Source organism: Microcaecilia unicolor, chromosome 6 (genome assembly GCF_901765095.1).
Source record: "Microcaecilia unicolor chromosome 6, aMicUni1.1, whole genome shotgun sequence".
In the NCBI taxonomy this organism is placed as follows: domain Eukaryota; kingdom Metazoa; phylum Chordata; class Amphibia; order Gymnophiona; family Siphonopidae; genus Microcaecilia; species Microcaecilia unicolor.
Genome location: NC_044036.1, coordinates 2,195,898 through 2,223,048, shown reverse-complemented (window position 1 = coordinate 2,223,048; position 27,151 = coordinate 2,195,898). Strand labels below are relative to the sequence as shown.

The 27,151-nt window shown below is 46.9% G+C and overlaps 1 protein-coding gene across 1 annotated transcript in view; it reads left to right on the top strand.

Annotated features, from left to right (window-relative positions):
• PTPRF (protein tyrosine phosphatase receptor type F) overlaps positions 1-20,476 on the top strand; it is a 1,045,343-nt gene extending 1,024,867 nt beyond the window's left edge. Inside the window, 3 exon segments of the mRNA XM_030205921.1 lie at positions 16,601-16,755; positions 18,220-18,355; positions 19,037-20,476. Coding sequence (XP_030061781.1) covers positions 16,601-16,755; positions 18,220-18,355; positions 19,037-19,105 — 360 coding nt within the window. The 3' untranslated portion in view covers positions 19,106-20,476.
• Positions 20,477-27,151: the final 6,675 nt, after the last annotated feature.

Here is a 27,151-nt window from a genome sequence, read left to right as displayed (position 1 = left end):
TGAGATTAGAGATACTAGAGGATAAGGTGGGAGGGTCGACAGCCTGGAGATTCCTGAAAGTAGTGGTTAGAGTTGGGCGGGACTGAGGGGGAGGGTGATGAAGTGTGAAGGTGATCAGGTGATGATCAGAGAGAGGAAGAGCTGATGCGCACAAATTGGAGGGTGGGCAGGTAGAGGAGAGGACGAGGTCAAGACAATGGCCAGTTTGGTGAGTAGGGGTGGTGGAGCTCAGCTGAAGGTTGTAGGAGGATGTCAGAGTGAGGAACTGAGAAGCGTAAGTCAGCTGGGTCGTCAGCGTTTATGTTGAAGTCTCCAAGAATGAGGGACGGAGATGAGGATTCAAGGAAAACGGAGAGCCAGGCATCGAAGTCGGTAAGGAAGGAAGAGAGGGACTTATCAGGGGGGCGGTAAATGACTGCAACTCTGAGTGGCAGCGGGTAGAATAGACGGATGGAGTGAACTTAAAAGGATGAGAAACAGTGAGACTGAGGTAGGAGGAGGGGTTGAAAACTACAGGAAGGCGAAAGTAGAAACCCGACGCCTCCTCCGCGGCCAACTGGGCGGGGAGTGTGGGAGAAAAGATAACCTCCATGGCAAATGGCCGCGACTGAGGCAGAGTCATCGGGGGAGAGCCAGGTTTCAGTTAGGGCGAGCAGTTGAAGGGAACGGGAGATGAAGAGATCATGGGTGAAGGAGAGTAACAACCGAACGGGCATTCCACAGGGCACACGGGAAGGGGAGGGAAGAGGGGGGGAGGAGGGGGATAGAGATGAGATTGGAGACATCCCAGAATCGTTTATATGGATAGGACGAGGACAGGTATGCGGGGACCTGGATTGGGATTGATGTCTCCTGCGGATAGCAGGAGAAGGAGCAATAGAGTGCGGAGGAGGGTGGGTGAGGTAGGGCGACGAAGACAGGATGCGCTTAGGAGGAATGGGGATGGGTTAATGGCAGGAAGGAAGTGTTGAAGGTTGAGAGCTAGGAAGGAGGAGGGGGATAGGAGAGGTGGTGAGGGACTGGGGTGGTGGGTAGGGTGTTGCAGTAGTGAGCAGGACGGGAGAGGGCATGGATGGGCAGTGAGTTCTTGTGGTAGACAATGGCAGGGGGAGGAAAAGATTAGGGAGGGACAGGTCAAGGAAGAGAATGTGTATAGGGGCCATGAGTAGTGACTGAGGTGTTTATAGGTGTATATGTAGTGACTGAGGTGTTAGGCAACGGATAGACCAGGAAAGTAGAACTGGAGGCTAGAACTGGGACAGCAGGGTAGGTAGGTGGATGGGTGGGCAAGCAGGTAGCTAGGTTGATGGACAGGCAGGTGATGGGATGGGTGGCAGGCAGGTTGATGGGTGAGCTGGGAGGCAACGGGTAGAGCAGGATAGTAGAACTGGAAGCTTAGGGCTGGGACAGCAGGGTAGGTAGGTAGATGGGTGGGCGGCAGGTAGCTAGGTTGATGGGCTGGGGGGCAGGCAGGTGATGGGCTGGGAGGCAGGCAGATTGATGGGTGAGATGGTAGGCAGGTAAGTTGATGGGCTGGCAAGCGGTGAGGTAGGTAGTTGTGCAGGCAGGAGGCAGGCAGGTAAGTAGTTGTGCAGGCAAGGAGGCAGGTAGTTGATGGGCTGACAAGCAGGCAAGTTGATGGGTTGACTAGCAGGCAGGAATGGATGAGAGCAGTGGAGAGCTCAGCAGCAGGACTAGAGGAAGCTGGAATAATTTGGAGCAGAAGAGAGCGGAGCAGCAGGACTGGAACGAGCTGGATCAGGCGGACTGGAACAAGCGGAGCAGCAGGACTAGAACAAGCTGGAACAAGCTGGAGTAGATGGGCTGGAACAAGCTGGGAGCAGCAGGATTGGAACAAGCTGGAACAGACAGATGGACTGGAACGAGCTGGATCAGGCGGACGGGTAAAAGCTGGGAAAAGCTGGATCAGGCGGACTGGAACAAGCTGGGACAGTTGGCAGACGCCGGACTGGAATAAGCTGGAGCAGAGAAGAGCCGAGCAGCAGGACCAGGACAAACTGGAAAAGACGGACTGGAGTAATCATAAGCAGGAGAGCGGAGCAGCAGGACCGGGACAAGCTGGAACAGGCTGGAACAGACAGACTGGAGTGAGTTGAAACAGGCGGACTGGAGCAGGCTGGATCAGGCGGGCTGGAACAAGCTGGAGTGGATGGTCCGGAATAAGCTGGAGCAGAGCTGAGCAGCCGAGCTAGAACAAGCAGGAACAAGCTGGATCAGACGAGCCAGAACAAGCTGGAAAGGACGGGCTGGAGCAATCTGGAACAGAGGAGAGCCGAGCAGCAGACCAGGGACAAGCTGGAAAAGCCTCAGCGTTGTGCCTGCAGTTAGAGCTATGCTGCACAGGAGCAGGAACGGGGTCAGGGTGGTCCCAACTGTGCGCGAGGACCGGTGCAGCACTGTGATGTTCAGCAGCAGGGGCAGGGTGGCAGTCCACCCATGAAGGTCAGTAGGACAGCTCGTCCCCCTACCTCTCCGCTCAGCCCGATGCACACTTCCAGGCCGGGATTCCGCCGTTGGGTCTCGGACTCATCAGTGCGGCGCCGGATCCGCTGGCGAGAAGAGGGTCGCAGCTCACCCACAGCTGTTCCACTCGTCTCGTGCGTTTTCGCTGCGCGAAGCCGTGAAACAGCGGCTACAGCTCACCCTGTCCTCTTTCCACCGGTCGCGTTGCCCAGGCATCGCTGGGGTGGCCAGGCAAAGCCGTGAGACAACGGCTACGGCTCACCCCGTCCTCTCGGCCATTAGACGCACCGAGCGCTCCGCGAGCTGCGACCCAGAGGGCCAGATCAGCTCGGTAGTGCTTTAAACTTGGGAGCTCCTTGCTAGAGCCATTGTCCATTGGCCATCTTGGGGGCCAATTTTCAGAGGACTGTATTTATAAGGACCTGACTAAACTAAAGGTGGACAAAGCGATGGGGCTGGATGGCATACATCCAAGTGTACTGAAAGAACTTAGGGAAGTTCTAGTGGCTCCACCGGCTGACCTTTACAGTACTTCTCTAGAGTCAGGAGTGGTCCCGAAGGACTGGAGTACAGCAGATGTGGTCCCTCTCCACAAAAATGGAAGTAAAGAAGTTTTGAACTACAGGCCGGTAAGTCTGACTTCTGTGGTAAGTAAATTAATGGAAACACTTTTAAAACAGAAAATAGTAAAGTTTTTGGAAACTAATGGATTACAGGATCCAAGGCAACATGGTATCATTAGAGGCAGGTCTTGCTGGACAAATCTGATTAATTTTTTTTGACTGGGTGACCAGAGAGCTGGATCCAGGGAGAGCGCTAGATGTGGTATATTTAGGTTTTAGCAAAGCCTTTGACACGGTTCTGCATAGTCAACTAATAAACTGAGTGCCTCAGTATGGGCCCTAAAGTGACTGACTAGAGTAGAAACTGGTTGAGTGAAAGTTGATAGAGGATAATGGTAAATGGAGCTCAAACTGAGGAAAATAATGTTTCCTGAAGGGCTGTCTGGTAAGGTTTGCCTCTTTGTGGATGATGTCAAAATCTGCAATAGAGTGGACACCCATGATGGGTTTTTTCCTTTTACATAGTAACATAGTAGATGACGGCAGAAAAAGATCCGCATGGTCCATCCAGTCTGCCCAACAAGATAACTCATATTTGCTGCTTTTTGTGTATACCCAACTTTGATTTGTACCTGTGCTCTTCAGGGCACAGACCGTATAAGTCTGCCCCGCACCAGCCCCGCCTCCCAACCACCAGCCCCACCTCCCAACCACCGGCTCTGGCACAGGCACAGACCGTATAAGTCTGCCCAGCACTATCCTCACCTCCCCACCACCAGCCCTGCCTCCCAACCACCGGCTCTGGCACAGACCGTACAAGTCTGTCCAGCAATATCCCCGCCTCCCAACCACCAGTCCCGCTTCCCACCACCGGCTCTGGCACAGACCGTATAAGTCTGCCCAGCCCTATCCCCGCCTCCCAACCACCAGCCCCGCCTCCTGATCTTGACTAAGCTCCTGAGGATCCATTCCTTCGGCACAGGATTCCTTTATGCTTATCCCACGCATGTTAAATTCCGTTACCGTTTTCATTTCCACCACCTCCCGCGGGAGGGCATTCCAAGCATCCACTACTCTCTCCGTGAAAAAATACTTCCTGACATTTTTTTTTGAGTCTGCCCCCCTTCAATCTCATTTTATGTCCTCTCGTTCTACCACCTTCCCATCTCCGGAAAAGGTTCGTTTGCGGATTAATACCTTTCAAATATTTGAACGTCTGTATCATATCACCCCTGTTTCTCCTTTCCTCCAGAGTATACATGTTTAGTTCAGCAAGTCTCTCCTCATACGTCTTGTAACGCAAATCCCATACCATTCTCGTAGCTTTTCTTTGCACCGCTTCAATTCTTTTTACATCCTTAACAAGATACGGCCTCCAAAACTGAACACAATACTCCAGGTGGAGCCTCACCAACGACTTATACAGGGGCATCAACACCCCCTTTCTTCTGCTGGTCACACCTCTCTCTATGCAGCCTAACAACCTTCTAGCTACGGCCACCGCCTTGTCACACTGTTTCGTCGCCTTCAAATCCTCAGATACTATCACCCCAAGATCCCTCTCTCCGCCCGTACCTATCAGACTCTCCCCGCCTAACACATACGTCTCCCGTGGATTTCTACTTCCTAAGTGCATCACTTTGCATTTCTTCGCATTGAATTTTAATTGCCAAACCTTAGACCATTCTTCTAGCTTCCGTAGGTCCTTTTTCATGTTTTCCACTCCATCCGGGGTGTCCACTCTGTTACAGATCTTAGTATCATCCGCAAATAGGCAAACTTTACCTTCTAACCCTTCGGCAATGTCACTCACAAATATATTGAACAGAATCGGCCCCAGCACCGATCCTTGAGGCACTCCACTACTTACCTTTCGCTCCTCCGAGCAAATTCCATTCACCACCACCCTCTGGCGTCTGTCCGTCAACCAGTTCCTAATCCAGTTCACCACTTCAGGTCCTATCTTCAGCCCATCCAGTTTATTTAAGAGCCTCCTGTGGGGAACCGTGTCAAAAGCTTTGCTGAAATCTAAGTAGATTACGTCCATAGCTCGTCCCTGATTCAATTCTCCTGTCACCCAATCAAAGAACTCAATGAGGTTCGTTTGGCACGATTTCCCTTTGGTAAATCCATGTTGTCTCGGATCTTGCAACTTATTGGCTTCCAGGAAATTCACTATCCTTTCCTTCAGCATCGCTTCCATTACTTTTCCAATAACCGAAGTGAGGCTTACCGGCCTGTAGTTTCCAGCTTCTTCCCTATCACCACTTTTGTGAAGAGGGACCACATCCGCCGATCTCAAATCCCTCGGAACCTCTCCCGTCTCCAAGGATTTATTAAACAAATCTTTAAGAGGACCCGCCAGAACCTCTCTGAGCTCCCTCAATATCCTAGGGTGGATCCCATCTGGTCCCATGGCTTTGTCCACCTTTAGCTTTTCAAGTTGTTCATACACACTCTCTTCTGTGAACGGTGCTCTATCCACTTCAATCTCATTTGTACTTTTTGCAGTCCATCGCGGTCCTTCTCCAGGATTTTCTTCTGTGAAAACAGAACAGAAGTATCTATTTAGCAAATTTGCCTTTTCTTCATCATTATCCACATAGCGGTTCGCAGTATCTTTTAGTCTCACAATTCCCTTTTTAGTCATTCTCCTTTCACTAATATACCTGAAGAAAATTTTGCCACCCCTCCTTACATTTCTAGCCATTTGTTCTTCCGTTTGCGCTTTCGCCAGACGTATCTCTCTCTTGGCTTCTTTCAGTTTCATCCGGTATTCCTCCTCGTGTCCCATTTCATGAGTTTTTTTGTATTTCTGGAATGCCAACTCTTTAGCCTTTATTTTCTCAGCCACTTGCTTGGAGAACCATATCGGTTTCCTTTTTCTCTTGCTTTTATTTACTTTCCTTACATAAAGGTTCGTGGCCCTATTTATAGCTTCTTTCAGTCTGGACCACTGTCCTTCCACTTCTTGTATTTCCTCCCATCCCATCAGCTCCTTCCTCAGGTATTCCCCCATTTTACTAAAGTCAGCATGTTTGAAATCCAGGACTTTGAGTTTTGAGTGGCCATCCTCCTCTTCAGCTGTCATATCAAACCAAACCATTTGATGGTCACTGTTGCCCAGGTGGGCACCCACTCGGACGTTTGACACACTATCCCCATTTGTGAGTACCAGATCCAGCGTCGCTCCCTCCCTCGTGGGTTCTGTCACCATTTGTCTGAGCAAAGCACTTTGAAAAGCATCCACAATCTCTCTACTTCTTTCCGATTTCGCAGACGGAACCGTCCAATCTACATCCGGCAGATTGAAATCTCCCAACAACAGCACCTCTCTTTTCTTCCCCAACTTTTGAATATCAGCGATCAGATCTTTATCTAGGTCCTCCAATTGTGTCGGAGGTCTGTAGACAACACCCACATGGACAGAGGTTTTATCCTTTCTTTTTAAGGTGATCCATATCGCTTCTTCCTTTCCCCAGTTCCCTGTCATTTCAGTCGCTGTGATATCATTTCTCACATACAGAGCTACTCCTCCACCTTTACGCCCCTCTCTATCCTTCCTGAAAAGATTATAGCCTGGTATGTTTGCATCCCATTCATGTTTTGTTAGAGTATTTTGTTAGAGTATTAGGAGTATTACTGGACAGTAAGCATTCTCTGGATTATCAGATCAACAATTTAATTCAAAAATCCTTCTGTTTGATGCGTAATTTACGGAGAATACAGAAATATTTTAACCAAGAACATTTCCGGTTCATAGTATAATATTTGATCTTGAGTTCGTTGGATTACTGCAATGTAATCTATCTGGGAGCCCCAGAACAACTGTTGAAGAAGCTGCATATGATCCAAAATGTGGTGTTTATTCATTGAAGAAATGTGATAGTATTTCTGATTTTTATTTTAAAAACTTCACAGACTTCCAGCACATGCCCAGGTGCTGCTTAAGTTTTACAGTTTTTATTTGTTATTATATTTTTTTGTGTTTTTCCTTTATTTTTTGTTTTTTAGTTTTAGTTTTTCATTTACATGTTTTTTATTTTATTTTTTATCTTTGTCTTATTCTTCTTTTAATTTTCTAATTTTCACTTTTTTTCATATTTTAGTTTTTTATATTTTATTTTGTTTTTTAATAATTTTTCTTGCATTATTTGTTTTTTCATTTCTTTATTTTTTTCATAATTTTTATTTTTGTATTCTTTTATGTTTTCATTTTTTTTTTCATTTCTTTTTATTAGATTTTTTTTTATTCCCATCTTTCACCCATTTCACTTGCATTTTAATTTTTATCATTCTTTTTATTCCTTTTTTTATCATCTTTTTATATTTCAGTTTTCATTAGCATTCACATATACAAATCTTTTGTTTAACAATCACTTCTGCATAAAAGTCCTCAAGCATTTCCAGCATTTAGACATGGTTAGACCATCACACTATGTTTCAGTGAGGCATACTGTTCACATCCAAAAATAATTATTTTCCTTTCGTACTGATGATACTTGCGTATGAGCAATTTGTTACAAAGGTTTTTTTACATATTGATCCAAGGTATATATTGCCATCCTTAATTCATTATAATCTTTTGCGTATTCGTTTAACTTCCGCTATTCATGTTCCTATCGTATTCACGCTCTGTCGTCGTTATGCATATTCATGAATATGCATGACGTTCATTTGACTGAACTTCTCATCTTTCCCCCTAAACCCTCCTCTCCTCTCCCCCTTTCTCTATTTCTGTGGATGGCACTCTCATTCTCCCTGTCTCATCAGCTCGTAACCTTGGGGCCATCTTTGACTTCTCTCTCTCCTTCTCTGCTCACATTCAGCAGATTGCCAAAACCTGTCGATTCTTTCTCTATAACATTAGCAAAATCCGTCCCTTCATCTCTGAGCACTCTACCAGAACCCTTATCCACACTCTTATTACCTCTCATCTTGATTATTGTAACCTGCTTTTCACCGGCCTCCCTCTTAGCCATCTCTCTCCTCTTCAATCAGTCCAAAACTCTGCTGCGCGACTCATAGTAACATAGTAGATGACGGCAGAAAAAGACCTGCATGGTCCATCCAGTCTGCCCAACAAGATAACTCATATGTGCTAATTTTATGTATACCCTACTATTTTCATTTTCCGCCAAAGTCGCTATGCTCACATTAGCTCTCTCCTTAAGTCACTTCACTGGCTCCCTATCCGTTTCCATATTCAATTCAAACTTCTTCTATTGACCTATAAGTGCATTTACTCTGCTGCTTCCCAGTACCTTTCCACTCTTGTATCTCCCTGCGCCCCCACTCGAGTACTCCATTCTGTAGATAAATCTCTATCTGTCCCCTTCTCCTCTACTGCTAGTTCAAGACTCCGTTCCTTTTATCTAGCTGCATCTCAAGCCTCAAATAGACTTCCCGAGCATGTGCGTCTAGCCTCTTCTTTGGCCGTTTTCAAGTCCAAACTGAAAACCCACTTCTTTACTACTGCTTTTGACTCCTAACTCACTTGCCCTGTACTTTTATCCTCACCTCTTTATTCCCTTACCCTTAATTGTTATGTCTGTTTATCTGTCTTATCTAGATTGTAAGCTCTTTGAGCAGGGACTGTCTTCTGTGTATGGTGTACAGTGCTGCTTATGCCTTGTAGTGCTAAAGAAATGATAAGTAGTAGTAGTAGTAGACTAAGGGAAGGAGAGGTGGAGGTGACCTGGTTGAGAATTCAAGTTTAATCTTGTGAATCTTATCATGAAAGAACTCAGCCAGAGTCGGGGGGGTTGGAGGTGAAGGCACTTTGAGGAGACTCCGGAAGAAGGCGCTCCGCTGCCGAAACACGGCTGTGTTGAGTCTTTTTTTTTTAATTCTATCAATAAAACTTTTTATCATACATCTTCCTTTCTGTTTGGAAAGAGCCTACCTTCACCACTTCTTTTCTATGTTGTACTTGACTTTTTCCATGGGGATCTAGTGCACCTCCATACTTGGTGTGGTCTCTCTCCCACCACAAGTGTAACAGGTAGGGGGGGGGGGGGGTGGGCCTGGGTCCACCTGCCTGAAATGCACTGCACCCACTAAAACTGTTCCAGGGACCTGCATACTGCTGTCATGGAGCTGGGCATAACATTTGAGGCTGGCATAGAGGCTGGCAAAGAAATGTTTTAAAGTTTTTTGGTTTTTTTTTTAGGGTGGGAGGGGGTTGGTGACCACTGGGGGAATAAGGGGAGGTCATCCCCGATTCCCTCTGGTGGTCATCTGGTCAGTTTGGGCACCTTTTTGAGGCTTGGTCGCAAGAAAAAATGGATCAAGTAAAGTCGGCCAAGTGCTCGTCAGGGACACCCTTCTTTTTTCCATTATCGGCTGAGGACGCCCATGTGTTAGGCACGCCCCAGTCCCGCATTCGCTACACTGCCGACAAGCCCCCATGAACTTTGGTCATCCCCGCGACGGAAAGCAGTTGAGGATGCCCAAAATCGGCTTTCGATTATGCCAATTTGGGCGCCCTTGAGAGAAGGACGTCCATCTCCCAATTTGTGTCGGAAGATGGGCGCCCTTCTCTTTCGAAAATAAGCCTGCTAGTCTCTTTAACTTTCCTCATAGGATAGTCATCCATCCCCTTTATCATTTTTGGCACCTTTCTCTGTACCATTTCTAATTCCACTATATCTTTTTTTAGATGCAATGACCAAAATTGAACACAGTATTCGAGATGCGGTTGCACCATGGAGCGATAAAAAGCATTATAATATCCTCATTTTTGTTTTCCATTCCTTTCCAAATAATACCTAGCATTCTATTTGCTTTCTTAGCCACCGCAGGAACACACTGATCAGAGAGTATCACCGTGTGTCATGTATCTGTAGTTTGGGTTCCTCTTTCCCACATGCATCACTTTGCACTTTTCACATTAAACGTCATCTGCCATTTGGATGCCCAGTCTTCCAGTCTTGTAAAGTCCTCTTGCAATTTTTCACAATCCTCTTGTGATTTAACAACTTTAAATAACTTTGTGTTAATTGCCTCACTAGTTATTCCCATCTCTTGATCATTTGTTAAAAAGCAGCGGTCCCAGCAGGGCCGGTCTTAGCAACTGCGGGGCCCTGTGCAGACCAGTTCAGTGGGCCCCCCCCCCACCCCTTCCTGCCCCGCCCCACCTAGCCCCCACCCAACCGTCACCATAAGCCATAATTTATCAGAGTTTAAAAGGAAGTTTAGAGCTCTCAGAACACCACCTCACCCCATACCTTGATATGCATCCACCATGTTTCAGTAGAGAGTGGCAGCGATTTTCATATCCCATCAGCTGCTGAGCCCAGAGCCGCCTCACTGCGGCATCCCACCGTTGCAGAAGCAGGAAGTGACATTAGAAGGGGGCGGGATGCAGCAGCGAGGAAGCTCTGGGCTTAGCAGCTGATGGGATATGAAAATGGCTGCTGCTGCTGCCTGATGCTCCTTACTGAAATATGGATTCACATTAAGGTATGGAGCAAGGAGCCGAGACAGGACAGACATGCCAGAGATGCGGGGCCCCTAGTAGCATGGGGCCCTGTGCGACTGTCCCTGTTGCCCCTGCCCCAGCACAGACCCCTAGAGAACCCTACTAACTACCCTTTTCCATTGAGAATACTGACCATTTAACCCTACTTTCTGTTTTATATCTTTTAACCAGTTCTTAATTCACAATAGAACACTGCCTCCTATTCCATGACTTGCTAATTTCCTCAGGAGTTGTTCATGACTGCACCTACGAAAAGATATAAACAGGATGCACTCAGCTACAAAATTAGTAAGCGGTCTTGAATACAAAAAATATAGTGACAGGCTTATGAACCTAAACATGTATACGCTGGAAGAGAAGAGGGAGAGATATGATAGAGACATTTAAGTATCTCAAGGGTGTTAATGTACAGGAAGTGAGTCTCTTTCAACTGAAGGAAAGCTCTGGAGCAAGGGGGCATACAATGAAGTTAAGAGGGAATAGGTTTAGGAGTAAATCTAAAAATGTATTATTTCACAGAAAGGGTGGTGGAAGTGTGTAATGGCCTCCCAGGGGAGGTTGTGGAGTTGAGGACTGTGTCTGAATTTAAAAAGGCATGAGATAAGCATGTGGGATCGCTTAGGAAAAGGAAGAGTTAGGGGTTTCAGAGGATGGGTAGACCGGATGGGCCATTTGGCCTTTATCTGCCATTATGTTTCTATGCTCCTATGAGGTACTTTGTCAAATGCCTTTTCAAAGTCCAGATACATAATATCAACCAACTTACCTTTATCAACATGTTTTTTCGCCCCTTTAAAGAAATGTAGTGGATTGATGAGGCAAGATTTGTGTGTTCATTTATTATTATGTCATAGAAAAAAATGTTGTAATGCCTCATGGGTGCTCATGTGGGCTGAGGCCCTCTAGTTGCTCCTGTCCAGGTTCTCCATCCGTCCTCACTGGTCCTTGACTTCTGAGCAGCTTGTACAGACATGCACTTTTTGCTCTTAGCCCAGCCTTACTGGCCCCTGGGCTCCAGAGCAGGACTCTGGCTGGTCCTCTCCTTGTCCCTAGCAAGCACCAACCTCTATATCCTGTGCTCCTTCCTTACTCAGGGTGACTGCTCTGGCATGCCTTCCTCCTGCTGGAAATCCTTCCCTGTTATGTCCAGTGTGCCCCGGTCACTCCTCTAGTTCACGGGAAGTGACCCACTGCACTTTTCCGGGGACTCTAACTCGGATTCTCCAGACTCCACAAACATGCAAATAAGGCAGTCATCATATGCAAATTCACTTTACTAGTTCAGTCCTGTGGGGAACAAGTTCTTTCACACTCATCCTTTAACTTGTGCTGCTCCACTGAGCCCCCTTACTTGGGGAGACCTGGGTCTCAGTATCAAACAGCCACCTTAGTGTACAAGCCCCCAAACACAAAGTCTCGGCCCCCTGTCCGGAAGGGCTGCAATAGTCTTTTGAAAATCCTTCCTTTTCAAGTCAGTAGCAAGATCAGTACTTGCCTCTCAGCAGGATTTTCTCCCCCTCTTCAAACAAGTCTTTCAAATTCCATGGAGTTTTCCCACATAATCAGGGTAAGCTTTTGGGGAACCAGGTTTGTAATTCTTCCAGCAACCTCCCCCAACAGTCAGGGTTTCCCCACAGCAAACAGGTCTAACCCAAAAGAAAACAGGCTTCTCTCTTTAAGCAGGTTTCAATCACAATAACTTTCAAAACAATATGGATTTTCAAACCTTCAGGTGCTGCTCTCCCCAGGCTCTGAAGCTCCCATTCCATTCTGGTTTCTTCTCCCTGCTCAGCCTGATTAACCCCCTCTTTCATCCAATCCTCCTCCTGCTTCTCACCCCACCCCTCCCTATTACAGGTGGGCAGCATGATATACTGATTGCGGGTCCAGGGGAACTGGGCTCCTTCATTCTCCCTCCCTCTTGCCTATCCCCTGGGCTCTCTGATCTCATCTCATGGTTTTCAGTATCATCTTTATGCTGACAACACCCAGCTATATCTCTCCACACCAGACATCACCGCGGAGACCTAGGCCAAGGTATCGGCCTGCTTATCCGACATTGCTACCTGGATGTCCAACCGCCACCTGAAGCTGAACATATCCAAAACCGAGCTCCTCGTCTTTCCACCTAAACCCACTTCTCTTCCTCCACTCTCTATCTCAGTTGATAACACCCTCATCCTCCCCGTCCCATCTGCCCGCAACCTCGGAGTCATCTTCAACTCCTCCCTCTTCTTCTCTGCGCATATCCAACAGACTGCCAAGACCTGTCACTTCTTCCTCTTCAACATCAGCAAAATTCGCCCTTTCCTATCTGAGCACACCACACGAACTCTCGTCCACGCTCTCATTACCTCTCACCTTGACTACTGCAACTTACTCCTCACCGGCCTCCCACTTAGCCATCTATCCCCCCTTCAATCCATTCAGAACGCTGCTGCACGTCTTATATTCCGCCAGAACCGATTTACTCATATCACCCCTCTCCTCAAGTCACTTCACTGGCTTCCGATCAGATACCGCATACAATTCAAGCTTCTCCTCCTTACCTACAAATGCACCCGGTCAGCGGCTCCTCACTACCTCTCTACCCTCATCTCCCCCTATGTTCCCGCCCGTAACCTCCGCTCAGAGGACAAATCCCTCCTTTCAGTTCCCTTCTTCTCCACTGCCAACTCCAGGCTCCGCTCATTCTGCCTTGCCTCACCCTATGCCTGGAACAATCTTCCTCAACCCCTACGCCAAGCCCCCTCCCTACCCATCTTCAAATCTCTGCTTAAAACTCACCTCTTCAATGCTGCTTTCGGCACCTAACCTTTCGTGAAATATAGTATGCCCTATCAGACTGACTCTACACTTGTCTTTTGACTGTACACTTGTCTTTAGATTTACACCTGTCTTTTAGATTGTAAGCTCCTTGAGCAGGGACTGTCCTTCCATGTTAAATTGTACAACGCTGCGTAACCCTAGTAGCGCTTTAGAAATGTTAAGTAGTAGTAGTAGTCTCACTGCTGGTACTGGAAATGCATTCTGGGAGATGTAGTTTAGGGTTTTGCTGCTTCATTCTATACGTCTGGGATGTAGCCTTGTCACACTCTCCAAGACTGAGGTGATGTTTTTTGGGAAGAGGACATGTCTGATGCATGTGTTTAGGTGATATTTCGTTTAAGGTTAAGAAAGAGATGAAGTTGTTAGGGGCGGTTTTATGTTTCAATATTTTTATTGATGACATAATACAAAGGCAATAAACCATATAATTACAAATTTAAACAACGCGGTAGTAACCTCTCAAGTATCAGGGTTAAAGAGAGTGCAAATCAGCCATCAAATTTGTGGTTTAACAACTTTTTTTCCCGACCCCCCTTTACCCACCATCCCCCCCCTTCTCAAGTTGTTATGCTTCTATAGATACATGATGATATTAGTATACATCATCCAAAAACTTCCTTGTATCAGAAGGTAACACCATGGAACATATTGAAACATGGATAATATAGACAATATGAAATTCTTATTAACCGAACCAGAACTTGTCCTTAAACTCTCAAACCCAAAGCTCTTCTTCCCTATCTCCCAGAACCTCCCCCCTCCCATCCCCAAGCATTGCTCAAATTCAAATTCCCTTCACTGGTTCCAAGGAAGTCTATTCAAGATATGACTTCTCGCCTTTGGCGAGATAGTGTTAATGTATGCCCCCCATATTGCTAGGAACCTCCGCTGCCTTCCCAGTGACAGACCCGCCCCTCTAGATTCCCATGTCAACAATTAATGGAGTCGATTCCTCCAGTGCCAAAAGGAGGGTGGGCAATCACTAGTCCAGTAAAGGAGGATGCATTTTTTTCCCAATATGCAGGCCTTTCCAAGGAACAATTTCTCCCCCTTTGTGGTTCCCATCCAGAGTCTAGGCACGCTAAATACAGCTCTTTCAAAGGTTAAAGTTATTGTGTGCCCCAGCACTTTGGTCAAGTATTTGCCAATCGCTGACCAGAATGGTGATATTGACCTACATTGCCAGATCCCATGAAAGAAGTTTGCCTCCAACCTGTGGCACTTCCTGCAATGCTGTGTAGTCGATACTCCTGCCCTAAAAGCTTGTCTCTGAGAGAAATATGCTGTTAGAGGTGGTTTTAGATAGTAGACTTAACATGAAAAGTCAAGTTTGCAGTGTCTTCCAAACATTTTTTATGTATCTGCATCTTTTGCACAAAGTGAAATCCATGCCGTCATTGTATAATTTTAGAAGTGGTGTTCAGAGCTTGTTTTTTTCGCAGCTGGACTACTGCAATGCCTTGGACTAACTGCTTCGAGTGTCAAGGAATTTTAAGTTGTCCAGAATGCGGCTGCAAGGTTAACTGTGGGTCTATCAAAGTTTGACCATATTACTGTGATCCTCAACAACCAGTATCTCAAAGAATTCAGTTTAAGGTAGTGATGACCGTACATCAGACTCTTTATTCCAGGAAGGTCATTGAGATCTGAGACTGCTATGTGCCTCTCTAGAGATGTAATTGTGAGAACACGTTATGCTGAAACTAGTGTCAGCCTCTTCTGTGGCAGGGGTGTCTTTATGCAATGCTCTTCCTGGACAACTGTGTCTGTGTAGCAGAATTTTACAGTTTAAAAAACGTTTAAAAACACAGCTTTTTGTGGCAGTTTTTTCTAAATTTAGCAGACAGTCCTATTTGTTGGCAGTTACATTTTTATGGTGATATGTACATTTTTAAAATAAATAAACGCATGAAGGGTGGACCCTCAGAATAAACAGTCACTGTGATGAATATCCTTGACTTACCCAGAGCAAACAATCTGATGAATTGCCACAGTTTCCAGACTTCTCAATCATAACTCTTGTAGTCCATCATCATTCAACCCCGAAGTGTCTCATCTAACCAACATATAGTAGATGACGGCAGAAAAAGACCTGCACGGTCCACCCAGTCTGCCCAACAAGATTAACTCACATGTGCCATTTTTTGTGTATACCTTACCTTGACTTGTACCGGTCTTTTTCAGAGCACAGACCGTATAAGTCTGCCCAGCACTATCCCCGCCTCCCAACCACCAGCCCCTCCTCCCACCACCGGCTCTGGCACAGACCGTATAAGTCTGCCCAGCACTATCCCTGCCTCCCAACCACCAGCCCCGCCTCCCACCACTGGTTCTGGCATAGACCGTATAAGTTGGCCCAGCACTATCCCCACCTCCCGACCACCAGCCCCGCCTCCCACCACCGGCTAAGCTTCTGGGGATCCCTTCCTTCTGAAGAGGATTCCTTTATGTTTATCCCACGCATGTTTGAATTCTGTTCTCGTTTTCCTCTCCACCACCTCCCGCGGGAGGGCATTCCAAGCATCCACCACCCTCTCCGTGAAGAAATACTTCTTGACATTTTTCTCAACGTGCAAAACATAACATTTGAGTCTGTTCCTTTGAGGCTGTGTGCCAAGCTGCTATGATATGCAATGATGTTTCGTAATTGTTTAACTGGTTGTTTAACAAATATTTTGATCTCAAACATGAAGTGGTAAAAGGAGCCCTGCAGTGACCCCTTTTATCTCCGCCTGATAAAAGGTTTATTTGTTTTTAGAAAAAAGGAAATGGCCATGCGGTAAGGTGGACACTTGCCATGCAGCCATTTCCCAGGGAAGCTCTTACCACCATCTATTTAAGAGAGATGGTGAGGGCTGCTCAATTACCGCCAGGTAAGCCCCCAGCATTAAAACAAAATAGAAGTATTTTTCAGCGCCATGTGGTAGGGCAGGCAGTAGTACCAGATTGCTGCTTTGTAAAAGGGGCCCTTAAATTGTAATTCTGGATTTATTGTATTGCATGTTGTTTTTTTGTAATTTTATATTGTTATTTGAGCTGTAATTCTTGAATTTATTGTATTCAACTTGTTGACATTTTGTAACCTGCGTTGAACTTTATAGGTTGTCGTGGAATATAAGCAAGGAGTAACACAACATAACATACCAAGTTATAAAATTACCCTCCCTATATGTCTGTCTGTCGTCTTATATATTGTAAAGTGAAGCTGTTAGTAAGCTCCTGTATTCCTTTCTTGTTGCAGGATGGCCAGTCAAGAACGATCCGACAGTTCCAATTCACAGACTGGCCTGAACAAGGAGTGCCAAAAACAGGGGAGGGCTTTATTGATTTTATTGGTCAGGTGCACAAAACCAAGGAGCAGTTTGGGCAAGATGGACCCATCACTGTACACTGCAGGTAAAAAGCTAAAGGAGACCTTTCATGATTGTGACAGGAAGTCTTGCCTGAGTGCTGTGATGAAAGGTCATGTAGGGATTGCTCAGGATGCATGGATGAGCTCCTTGAGCCATTCTAGGTAACAGAGAGAGGAGTTGCTGGGGTCTTGCAAGGTTCTTTAGAGCAGCTATCGCTATGACCATACTGGATACCACAAAGGAGGTCTATGGGCAGCATATTCACAAGAAAATAATCTGATGGCCACTTTCAGAGCATTCCCACTTAAGCTTGTAGCCCTGCGGATACTTGCAATCTGATTTTGAAAGGCAAACTCCTGCAGAAATTTCCTTTTAAAATTCACTTGCTGGCCCGTATCATAGAGAGGCTTTTTCCTGCATCCTTTGTAGGGCAAGAAAAACCTGGAAAAAGCAGGCATGGAGATTTTGAAATGAAAATCTGATGCGTAATTCTTCAGGTTTTCCAATCCTTCGTGACATCCATTTTCTCCACAAAAGACCTAGGTCAGTTTTGAAAATGGGGTTTCTGTGAGTGCTTAACCACAAACATCTCTTTAAAAATTGCTCTCTGATTGTATATAGAAAGTTTGAGGTCTCTCATGATAGCAATGCTTAGATAGGTTGGATAAGGGTTAAGGACCAGACCTTGGGACAACTGTGTGACTGTCACATTTGTTTTGGGTTGTCTTGTTCCACAAAACGTTGATGATTGTCCACTAGCATTCAGTTTGGAGGGAGAGATTATCCTTTTTTCCTTTTGATTGAAGACAACATGGTGTTAGAGATTTCTGCTTGTGAGAACTAAATATCCTGTTTGTCCTCAGAGAAACCAAAATTGCTTACCTGTAATAGTTTGTAGAGAACACTTGCCTCTTCTGAGAGGTGGCTTATGCCTAAATTTGTCATGTGGCACTTAAGGGACCCATGTAATGCCAATGACACAAGAGAATCTACAGCATTTGGTCACAGCTTCTCCGTGAACATTTTTGAATCTTTTTCGCCCTAATACCTTGTGGGACATTCTTCAGTAAATTGCTCAGTGATCTCCTTCCTTGGATTTTTTTTATTGGTTTTAATTTGTTTTATTTTCATTGCCTTTTGTATTCTACATTGAGTATACAACTATCCTTGACTATGTTTTGCTTGAGGATGTGTGAGGCTGTTTGCAGATGTCCTTAAAGGGAACAGCACTGTAAATCTATACAAAAATACTTATCTTTGGAGATATGGTAGTGAGTGACTTTTCCTTGCTGCACTCCTGGTTTCTGTCAAGGTCCAGAAGCAAAATGGAGATGGGACAGCTTAAGAACAGGAGAGCTGTAAGCTCTGCAGCAACAGACAACAGATTGCGTGACCCATCAATGGGAATTTGTGCAAATAGCTTTGACAAAGTGGAATATGTAGCTTAAGATCTAAGGGAAGTGTCTGCATTTGGAGCCTTGACAGTGCTGGTTTTCCCTTCTTGCAGTGCTGGTGTTGGTCGCACGGGAGTCTTTATCACTCTTAGTATTGTGCTGGAGCGGATGAGGTACGAGGGGGTTGTCGATATGTTCCAGACGGTGAAGACTTTGCGTACACAGCGACCAGCTATGGTGCAGACAGAGGTACATTTCTGCCATTTTATTTGGGTTTGTGCTCTGAGAACCGTAAACCTTTACAGTTCACACTGCTACATTATATATTAGGGCTGTATGAGCAGAACATTTTGATTTTTTTGTTTTCTGTTCTGGTTTTCATTTGTCTCGTTTTAGAATAGTTCACATTAGTGGCATAACACAAACTATTATGACACAACTTAAAACTGGAACTAGCTGTCAGTGTAGCTGGGTTTAAAAAAAGGTGTGGACAAGTTCCTGGAGGAAAAGTCCATAAACTGTACTAAAAGTAGGCTGGGAAAATCCATGTGTACCCCTGGATTGGCTTCTGTAGAAACAGGTTACTGGGCTGGATGGGACTTTAGTCAGACTCGGGACGCAATTTTAATTTTCTTCTTATTAATGCACACCCCTATTTACATATGTTGGGGGAAGGATAGAGAGATTTTGACTTAAACAGAGCACTGAAAAGCGTAATATAAAACTTGCCAACTACCAAGCATTCAGAGACGGGTGTATAGAGAGAGTGGTACAGGAGAATACCTTGAGGGGTACCAGAGTGTATTAGAGGGTGGATGCTGGTGATTAAACCTCTTTTGAACTACTTATTACGTGTTGGTTATAAGTAAGAAATGCAGAGTTTATTAACATTAAGAAAGCAACATTTTGTCTTTCTCTTGCTCTGTTTAGGACCAGTATCAACTGTGCTACCGAGCAGCACTGGAGTACCTTGGCAGTTTTGATCACTATGCAACATAAATCCTGCTCTGAGCACATCAAAATTGGGACTCTGTAGCTGCGGCACCTCCTCCTCAGCCATAGCCAACAGATGCCAGGCAGCAGGGCTCCCACCACAGTGTCCAGGAACATTGCCACTGAAGAATCCAGGGGGAAATTACAAGGGGCTCGCATCTCCCTCTGAATTCCCGCTTCCCTTCTGTCCCTGCTCTGTATTTTTACAGAGATCTGCTCATTTGGTGGGATTTTTGATACATCAATATTTGTTTTTAATTATGCTTTTATAATCTTCTTTTTTTTTTTTTTTTTTTTTTGCAGTCTTAATGTTTTGCTGATGCAGAACAGATGTCCTGTAAATTTGTCTGATTCCTTTTTTATTCTGTTTTTTACTGTTTCATTTATTGTATTGGGGCAGAAGTGTTCACGCTTAGTGCCATGCTCCCAGGGACAGCTGTGCCTGCTAAAACCAAACATTCAGTTAGCATCCAAACATGCGTTATATCCTGAAATCTTGGATCTAGAATATTCTGTGGAGCTAGGGGAAGACTACTCTGAGATACTACACTCTTTCACTTCGTGTCCCTGCAACTGTTTTCAGAGGGAGAGACAGTCATGCGCAATTTAAAATACATGTCTGTTGTTAGAGTTTCCAAATCATTTGTTTATAACCATGTTTAGAGGCAAAGAATAATGTTCTAACTTTCCTATATGAATCACTGGCAGCAGTTTTCATTTCTATGTTTGGAGCTTTCAAAGCCTTTTCTTTTCATTCTTTCTGTATGCCAGCGATATGAAGGGGTGTGGGGACAAAGGAGATGAATAACTACATCCGAGTGGTCTCAGTGACTTTGGTGAAATAGCTTGTATCTCCCAGTTCTGCACAGAGGAAGAGAGCACAATGTCAAATGGCTATATGCTGTACAGGAAGAGTAGGGGAGAGGTATGGGAGATCCCAAGGAGGGTGAACTGTTTCTGCTATCCTGCACTTGCTTAAAATTCATTAGAATATTCCAATCACTTCAGGACTTTCTAGTGAACCAATGTGGCAAAGACTGCTGTACTTAATTTAGCAGGACTATATATTAAGACAACTTACTATATCACGCTTGCATTAAAGGTGAGAAAATCCTGTCCTTTCAGGTGCAGACTTATGAATTAAAGGTGGTGGATGATTTATTGAACTGTATTATCAAACGTATTCCGAACGTAAGAATCTAAACTCCGTTTGAATGCATAGTGCAGGGTTGGATAAGACTCTCATTTTTACCTGTGAATGCATTAGTGCTGTAGGAACTCACTCTGTTGTATACAGTCTGTTTTCTATTTGTTAATTAAAAAATAACTACAGCAGCACTGCATAATTCTTGATGTTAATAAATTTGAATAATGGGATTTCATAAAAACTGCTTTGTCTGTGTCTTGTCTGTGAAGAACAGAAGCGATTCTTCAGCTTGTACCTCACAACCACACTCCTAAAGTTGCCACTCGGCACCTTACTTCACATCTCTCTTGTTCCTCAAAGTGGCCAGTTACAGCTCTGCTTTTCCCTCTTTTCATTTTCGCCTCCTGTCTTGTGCATTTGCAGTTGTGGAATTAAATACTGAGCACATTTTGCTTGTAAAACATTTTATGCAGGACAAATTTGCCTTTCAGATGACAATACCAGAATGTCCTGCTTTACTTGGATTCAGAAGTCTAGAATGTACTAAGCAGGGAGAACAAAATAAAAGCAGTCTGATCCACCTACTGAATTGTTGTCACAAGAAGTTCCAGCCTACTCTCTGGGGTACATGAGCACACGTATGTCTGCAGTCTGTTCTCCTTCCAATTCTGAGAGCGCCAAGGGAGATAACTGTGATTGTTGGACCTGATTTACCTTCTTTACTATGTTTTAATTTTTAACAATCTTAACAGAAGTTGGAAAGAATTATATAAAAGGGACCGAGAATTTATTTTATTTATTTATTTATTGCATTTGTATCCCACATTTTCCCACCTCTCTGCAGGCTCAATGTGGCTTACAAAATACATCATGAGTGGTGGTAATTTTTTTTTTTTTGTTACATTTGTACCCCGCGCTTTCCCACTCATGGCAGGCTCAATGCGGCTTACATGGGGCAATGGAGGGTTAAGTGACTTGTCCAGAGTCACAAGGAGCTGCCTGTGCCTGAAGTGGGAATCCAACTCAGTTCCTCAGGACCAGAGTCCACCACCCTAACCACTAGGCCACTCCTCCTTCACTGTTGCTACTATTTGAGATTCTACATGGAATGTTGTCGGCCCTTGCAGATCACCAATGTGGCTGCGCAGGCTTCTGCTTCTGTGAGTCTGACGTCAAGCATGCGCAGCCTTCTACATGGAATGTTGGTAGTGGAATAGCAACATTCCATGTAGAATCTCCAATAGTAGCAACATTCCATGTAGAATGTCAAATAGTAGCAACATTCCATGTAGAATCTCCAATAGTATCTATTTTATTTTTGTTACATTTGTACCCTGCGCTTCCCACTCATGGCAGGCTCAATGCGGCTTACATGGGGCAATGGAGGGTTAAGTGACTTGCCCAGAGTCACAAGGAGCTGCCTGTGCCTGAAGTGGGAATGAACTCAGTTCCTCAGGACCAAAGTCCACCACCCTAACCACTAGGCCACTCCTCCACTGTTACTACTATTTGAGATTCTACATGGAATGTTGCTATGTCACTAGCAACATTCCATGTAGAAGTCGGCCCTTGCAGATCACAAATGTGGCCGCGCAGGCTTCTGCTTCTGAGTCTGACGTCAGACTTACAGAAACAGAAGCATGCGCAGCCTTCTACATGGAATGTTGGTAGTGGAATAGCAACATTCCATGTAGAATCTCCAATAGTAGCAACATTCCATGTAGAATCTCCAATAGTAGCAACATTCCATGTAGAATCTCCAATAGTATCTATTTGATTTTTGTTACATTTGTACCCTGCGCTTTCCCACTCATGGCAGGCTCAATGTGGCTTACAAGGGGCAATGGAGGATTAAGTGACTTGCCCAGAGTCACAAGGAGCTGCCTGTGCCTGAAGTGTTAATCAAACTCAGTTCCTCAGTTCCCCAGGACCAAAGTCCACCACCCTAACCACTAGGCTACTCCTCCACTCCACTCCATAATATATTAGAAAGTAGACATATAGTGTTATAGAAAGATCTTGGGCAACATGATAATGAAAAAACATGATAGTAGTATAGCAAGTAGATATTGTAAGACAGTTCTGTATGTATGTGGAGGAGCTGTGTATATTCACATTGGTTGATCTTTGTGGTATGCCTCGTTAAAGAGATGGGTCTTCAGTAGTTTGCGGAAGTTCGTTAGTTCGTACATCGTTTTTAAGTTACACAGCAGTGCGTTCCAAAATTGTGTGCTCAAGTAGGTGAAGTTTGTTGCGTGCATTAATTTGTATTTTAGAATATCTGTCTTGGTGCAAAATAGCTCTGCAAATTCAACAGAATGAGATGAAACTTGGCATTTTATTTATGTATTTATTCTTTTGGGACTGGGACAATTTGGGGTGTGGTGGGTCACTTGTGGGGAGGTATTTATTTGTTAGGATTTATTTACTGCCTTTTTGAAGGAATTCACTCAAGGAAAATGGGCCAGATCAGACTGCAGGATTCCAGAGAAACAAGCCCTACCCCCACCACCACCACCACCACCACAAAAAAATGTCCCAATGCATTTCTATGGAAGAAGCAGGTCCATCTTCAGTAGCACAGAACCTACAGTACATTTACATACCTGAAACATTTCAGTTAGGGACTTCCTTGTTTCAAACTGCCTCTACCTGTTTTCCCACCCCTAAAATCTACCCCCTGCAACTGCCCCACTGCCAAAAACTATCCCTTGCAAATGACCGTACCACTCTGCAAAGTGCCCCAACCCCAAAAGTACTCCCGCAACTGCTCCCACACTAAAAATCACCCCCAAACTATCCTTCATTAATAGCTGCCCACCTTAACTGTCTCATCCCCAAAACCTACCCCTCCACTACACACCCATCCCTCAAAAACTACCTTCCATATCATCATGCTGATCAATCCATAGACTGGTGGGTTGTGTCCATCTACCAGCAGGTGGAGATAGAGAGCAATCCTTTTGCCTCCCTATATGTGGTCATGTGCTGCCGGAAACTCCAGTATGTTCTCTATCTCAGCAGGTGGTGGTCACACACAGCAGCAGCTCTGGCTAGGCCTCCAAGCCTAATTTTTAGGTTTTGTTGAGTGCCTGGGGTTGAGGGCTCTTCTTGAGCAAGTGCAAACCTGGTGGTGCCAGGTCCCTCCTTTTCTCCCCCCTCCCGCTGGCTCCGTTTAAAAAAAAAAAAAAAAATTTTGGACGTCCTTAAGGGCGTTTATTTCAACGTTTATTGCAGCTACTCACTGGGACACCAGGTCGTTACAGCTCGGAGCGGAAAGCAGGTAATTTTACCTTTTTGTAGCGGGCAGGGGGTTCCCCGATTGATCTCCACGTGCCTGATGGCGTCGGAGGGCGAGGGCGCAAAGAATCGCTCCCCGGACCGCGTGTGCGCGTCTAGCGGGGATGCGGGGATTTTAAAGTCTGATTCGCCCTTGTTGGGTGTCAGTTTGGAGGCCGGTCAGTGTCCCGGTTCTTCCTCCGGTGCGGCGGTTTTTCCCGCCATAAACGCCCATCCCCCGCTGCTCGCCTCCGCCATCTTGGCCGGCCACGCTGCTCGGACGGCTTCTTCTTGGGCCGCCCTTGAGGTGGGAGACGTTAATGCCAAGGCCGCCCTTCATTTGGGCGACGGCAGAAAAGCGGCTAAAGTTAAGCGCCGTTTTTCCCACGCGGCTCCTTCGCGGAGTGTCGCGCCGGACGCCATCTTGGATGCGCAGCATGTTTCTCCCCCGCTCTTGCGAGCGCCGGTTGAGGGTGCGTCTAGGGCTGTGGCCCAGGCTGCTGAAGTGCACAGTCTGGGGGGTTTCTCCCCCGAGTTTATTTTGCTGCTGCATCAGGCCTTCCTTATGCAAAACGCTGCCCCTGCTCCCTTGTCCGATAAAGGGATTGAGGCCCCCGGAAGTAAACGCCCTCGGGTGGATTTCCAGGCCTTAGAGGACTCTGTCTCCTCTGATGTAGATGAGGGCAGCGTATCTGAGTTCTCCCAACGGTCCTTTGGGGATTCCTTGGAGGAGACGGATTCCCGCTCGGATGGAGCGGATGACCCCTCTGCAGCGCGGATCTTTCGCTCAGAGGACTTGCCCAACCTGTTAATGCAGGCCATGAGCATTTTGAAGATTTCCTCTCCAGAGGACGTCTCTCCCTCAGCCCCTGTTGGCTCCGCCATTATGCTGGGGACGAAGCGCCCGCCTAGAACCTTCCACGTGCATGATGACATGCGCACCTTGATTTCGCCTCAGTGGGATGTCCCGGAAGCGAGCCTCAAAGTGGCTAGAGCTATGTCCCGCCTCTATCCTTTGCCTGAAAGTGAACGGGAGACCTTTCTTTGGCCTACCGTGGATTCTTTAATCACTGCGGTGACTAAGAAAACGGCGTTGCCGGTGGAAGGTGGCACGGCTCTAAAGGACGCCCAAGACAGAAGATTGGAGGCGGCCTTAAGGTCGTTCTTCAAGGCGGCTGCTTTAAGTTTGCAGGCCTCAGTTTGTGGCTCCTATGTGGCCAGGGCGTGCCTGACGATTGTGCAGCGGGCTTCCCCCTCGGATCCTTCCTTGAGGGCTGACTGGCCGGCCCTGGAATCGGGCCTAGCTTATTTGGCAGACTTACTGTATGATGTCTTGAGAGCCTCGGCTAAAGGTATGGCTCAGACAGTCTCTGCGCGGCGGTGGCTTTGGCTGAAGCATTGGTCTGCTGACCACGCATCTAAGTCCCGCCTGGCTAAGTTGCCTTTTAAAGGCAAGCTGCTCTTTGGGGTCGAGCTGGACAAAATTGTGACCAATCTCGGCACGTCTAAGGGCAAGAGGTTACCAGAGGTCAGGGCTCGGGCCAGTGGTGCTCGCCCTGGTAACTCCAGAGGACGGTTTCAGGAAGCCCGTCGGTACCGCCCGGGCAAGTCGGGCTCCTCTGCCCCCTCTTCCTTCAAAAGGAACTTCTCCCCCAAGCAGCATTCCTTTCACAGAGACCGCCGTCCCGGAGGTGCGCCCTCCGGTCCTCCCCCAGGGTCTCGTACCCAATGACGGGGCCCTGGTCCATAGCCCAGTGCAGATTGGAGGACGCCTGTCCTCGTTTCTGGGCGAGTGGACCAGGGTAACTTCAGACGCTTGGGTTCTGGAAGTCATCAGAGACGGCTACAAGCTAGAGTTCTGCCGACCCTTAAGAGACGGGTTTGTACTCTCTCCCTGCAAGTCTCCGGTCAAAGCTGTGGCAGTGCAGCAGACCTTGGACAACCTGATACGCCTGGGTGCGGTCGTTCCGGTGCCAGAAAATCAGATTGGCAAGGGACGTTACTCCATTTACTTTGTGGTACCAAAGAAAGGAGGTTCTGTCCGGCCTATCCTCGACCTCAAAGGGGTCAATCGGGCCTTGAAAGTGCGGCACTTTCGCATGGAGACTCTCCGCTCTGTTATAGCGGCAGTGAAGGCAGGGGAGTTCTTGGCTTCCTTGGACATCAAGGAAGCGTACCTGCATATTCCCATCTGGCCTCCTCATCAATGCTTTCTGCGTTTTGCAGTCCTGGGCCGACACTTCCAGTTCAGAGCCCTCCCTTTCGGGTTGGCTACTGCTCCGCGGACCTTCTCCAAAGTAATGGTGGTCATCGCGGCCTTCCTGCGAAAGGAAGGAGTTACAAGTCCATCCTTATCTGGACGACTGGTTGATCCGAGCCCCCTCTTATGCAGAGTGCGGCAAAGCTGTGGACCGGGTGATTGCTCTTTTGAGCTCCCTGGGGTGGATCATCAACTGGGAGAAGAGCCAGCTGCGCCCGACTCAGTCCCTGGAGTATCTGGGAGTTCGATTCGACACCCAAGTGGGCAGAGTGTTCCTGCCAGACAATCGGATTGTCAAACTTCAGGCTCAGGTGGACCAGTTCCTAGTAGCCTCTCCTCTTCGGGCTTGGGAATATGTGCAGCTGTTGGGCTCTATGACGGCCACGATGGAAGTAGTGCCCTGGGCCAGGGCTCATATGAGACCACTACAACACTCTCTGCTGCAGCGCTGGACTCCGGTGTCGGAGGATTATGCTGTGCGCCTTCCCTTGGACCCAGCAGTGCGCAAGGCGCTGAGCTGGTGGATGCAGACAGACAAGTTGTCTGCAGGAATGCCTCTGGTGACCCCGGAGTGGATTGTTGTCACGACGGACGCCTCTTTGTCGGGCTGGGGAGCCCACTGCTTGGGAAGGACAGCACAGGGGCTCTGGTCTCCTGCAGAGGCAAAGTGGTCTATCAACCTCCTGGAACTCAGAGCCATTCGGTTGGCGCTTTTGGAGTTCATCCCGGTACTGGCGTTGAAGCCAGTACGGGTCCTGTCGGACAATGCCACGGCTGTGGCCTATGTCAACCGCCAGGGAGGTACCAAGAGCGCCCCTCTAGCCAAAGAGGCCATGAATCTATGCCAGTGGGCGGAAGCGAACCTGGAACAGCTGTCAGCGGCCCACATTGCCGGAGTCATGAATGTCAAGGCGGACTTTCTCAGTCGCCATACCTTGGATCCCGGAGAGTGGCAGCTATCTGCTCAGGCATTCTTGGACATCACGAAGCGCTGGGGCCAGCCGAGCCTAGATCTGATGGCGTCATCGGCCAATTGCCAAGTGCCGCGCTTTTTCAGCAGAGGATGGGACCCTCGATCCCTGGGAGTAGATGCTCTTCTCCAACAGTGGCCGACACAGGAGCTTCTCTATGTGTTCCCGCCCTGGCCCATGTTGGGCAGGGTGCTAGACCGGGTTGCAAAGCATCCGGGCCGGATAATCCTGGTGGGTCCGGACTGGCCCAGACGTCCCTGGTATGCGGACGATCAGGCTCTCAGTGGACGATCCTCTGCGGCTGCCAGTGGAGCAAGGCCTGTTGCATCAGGGTCCCGTGGTGATGGAGGATCCCTCCCCCTTTGGTCTTACGGCCTGGCTATTGAGCGGCAGCG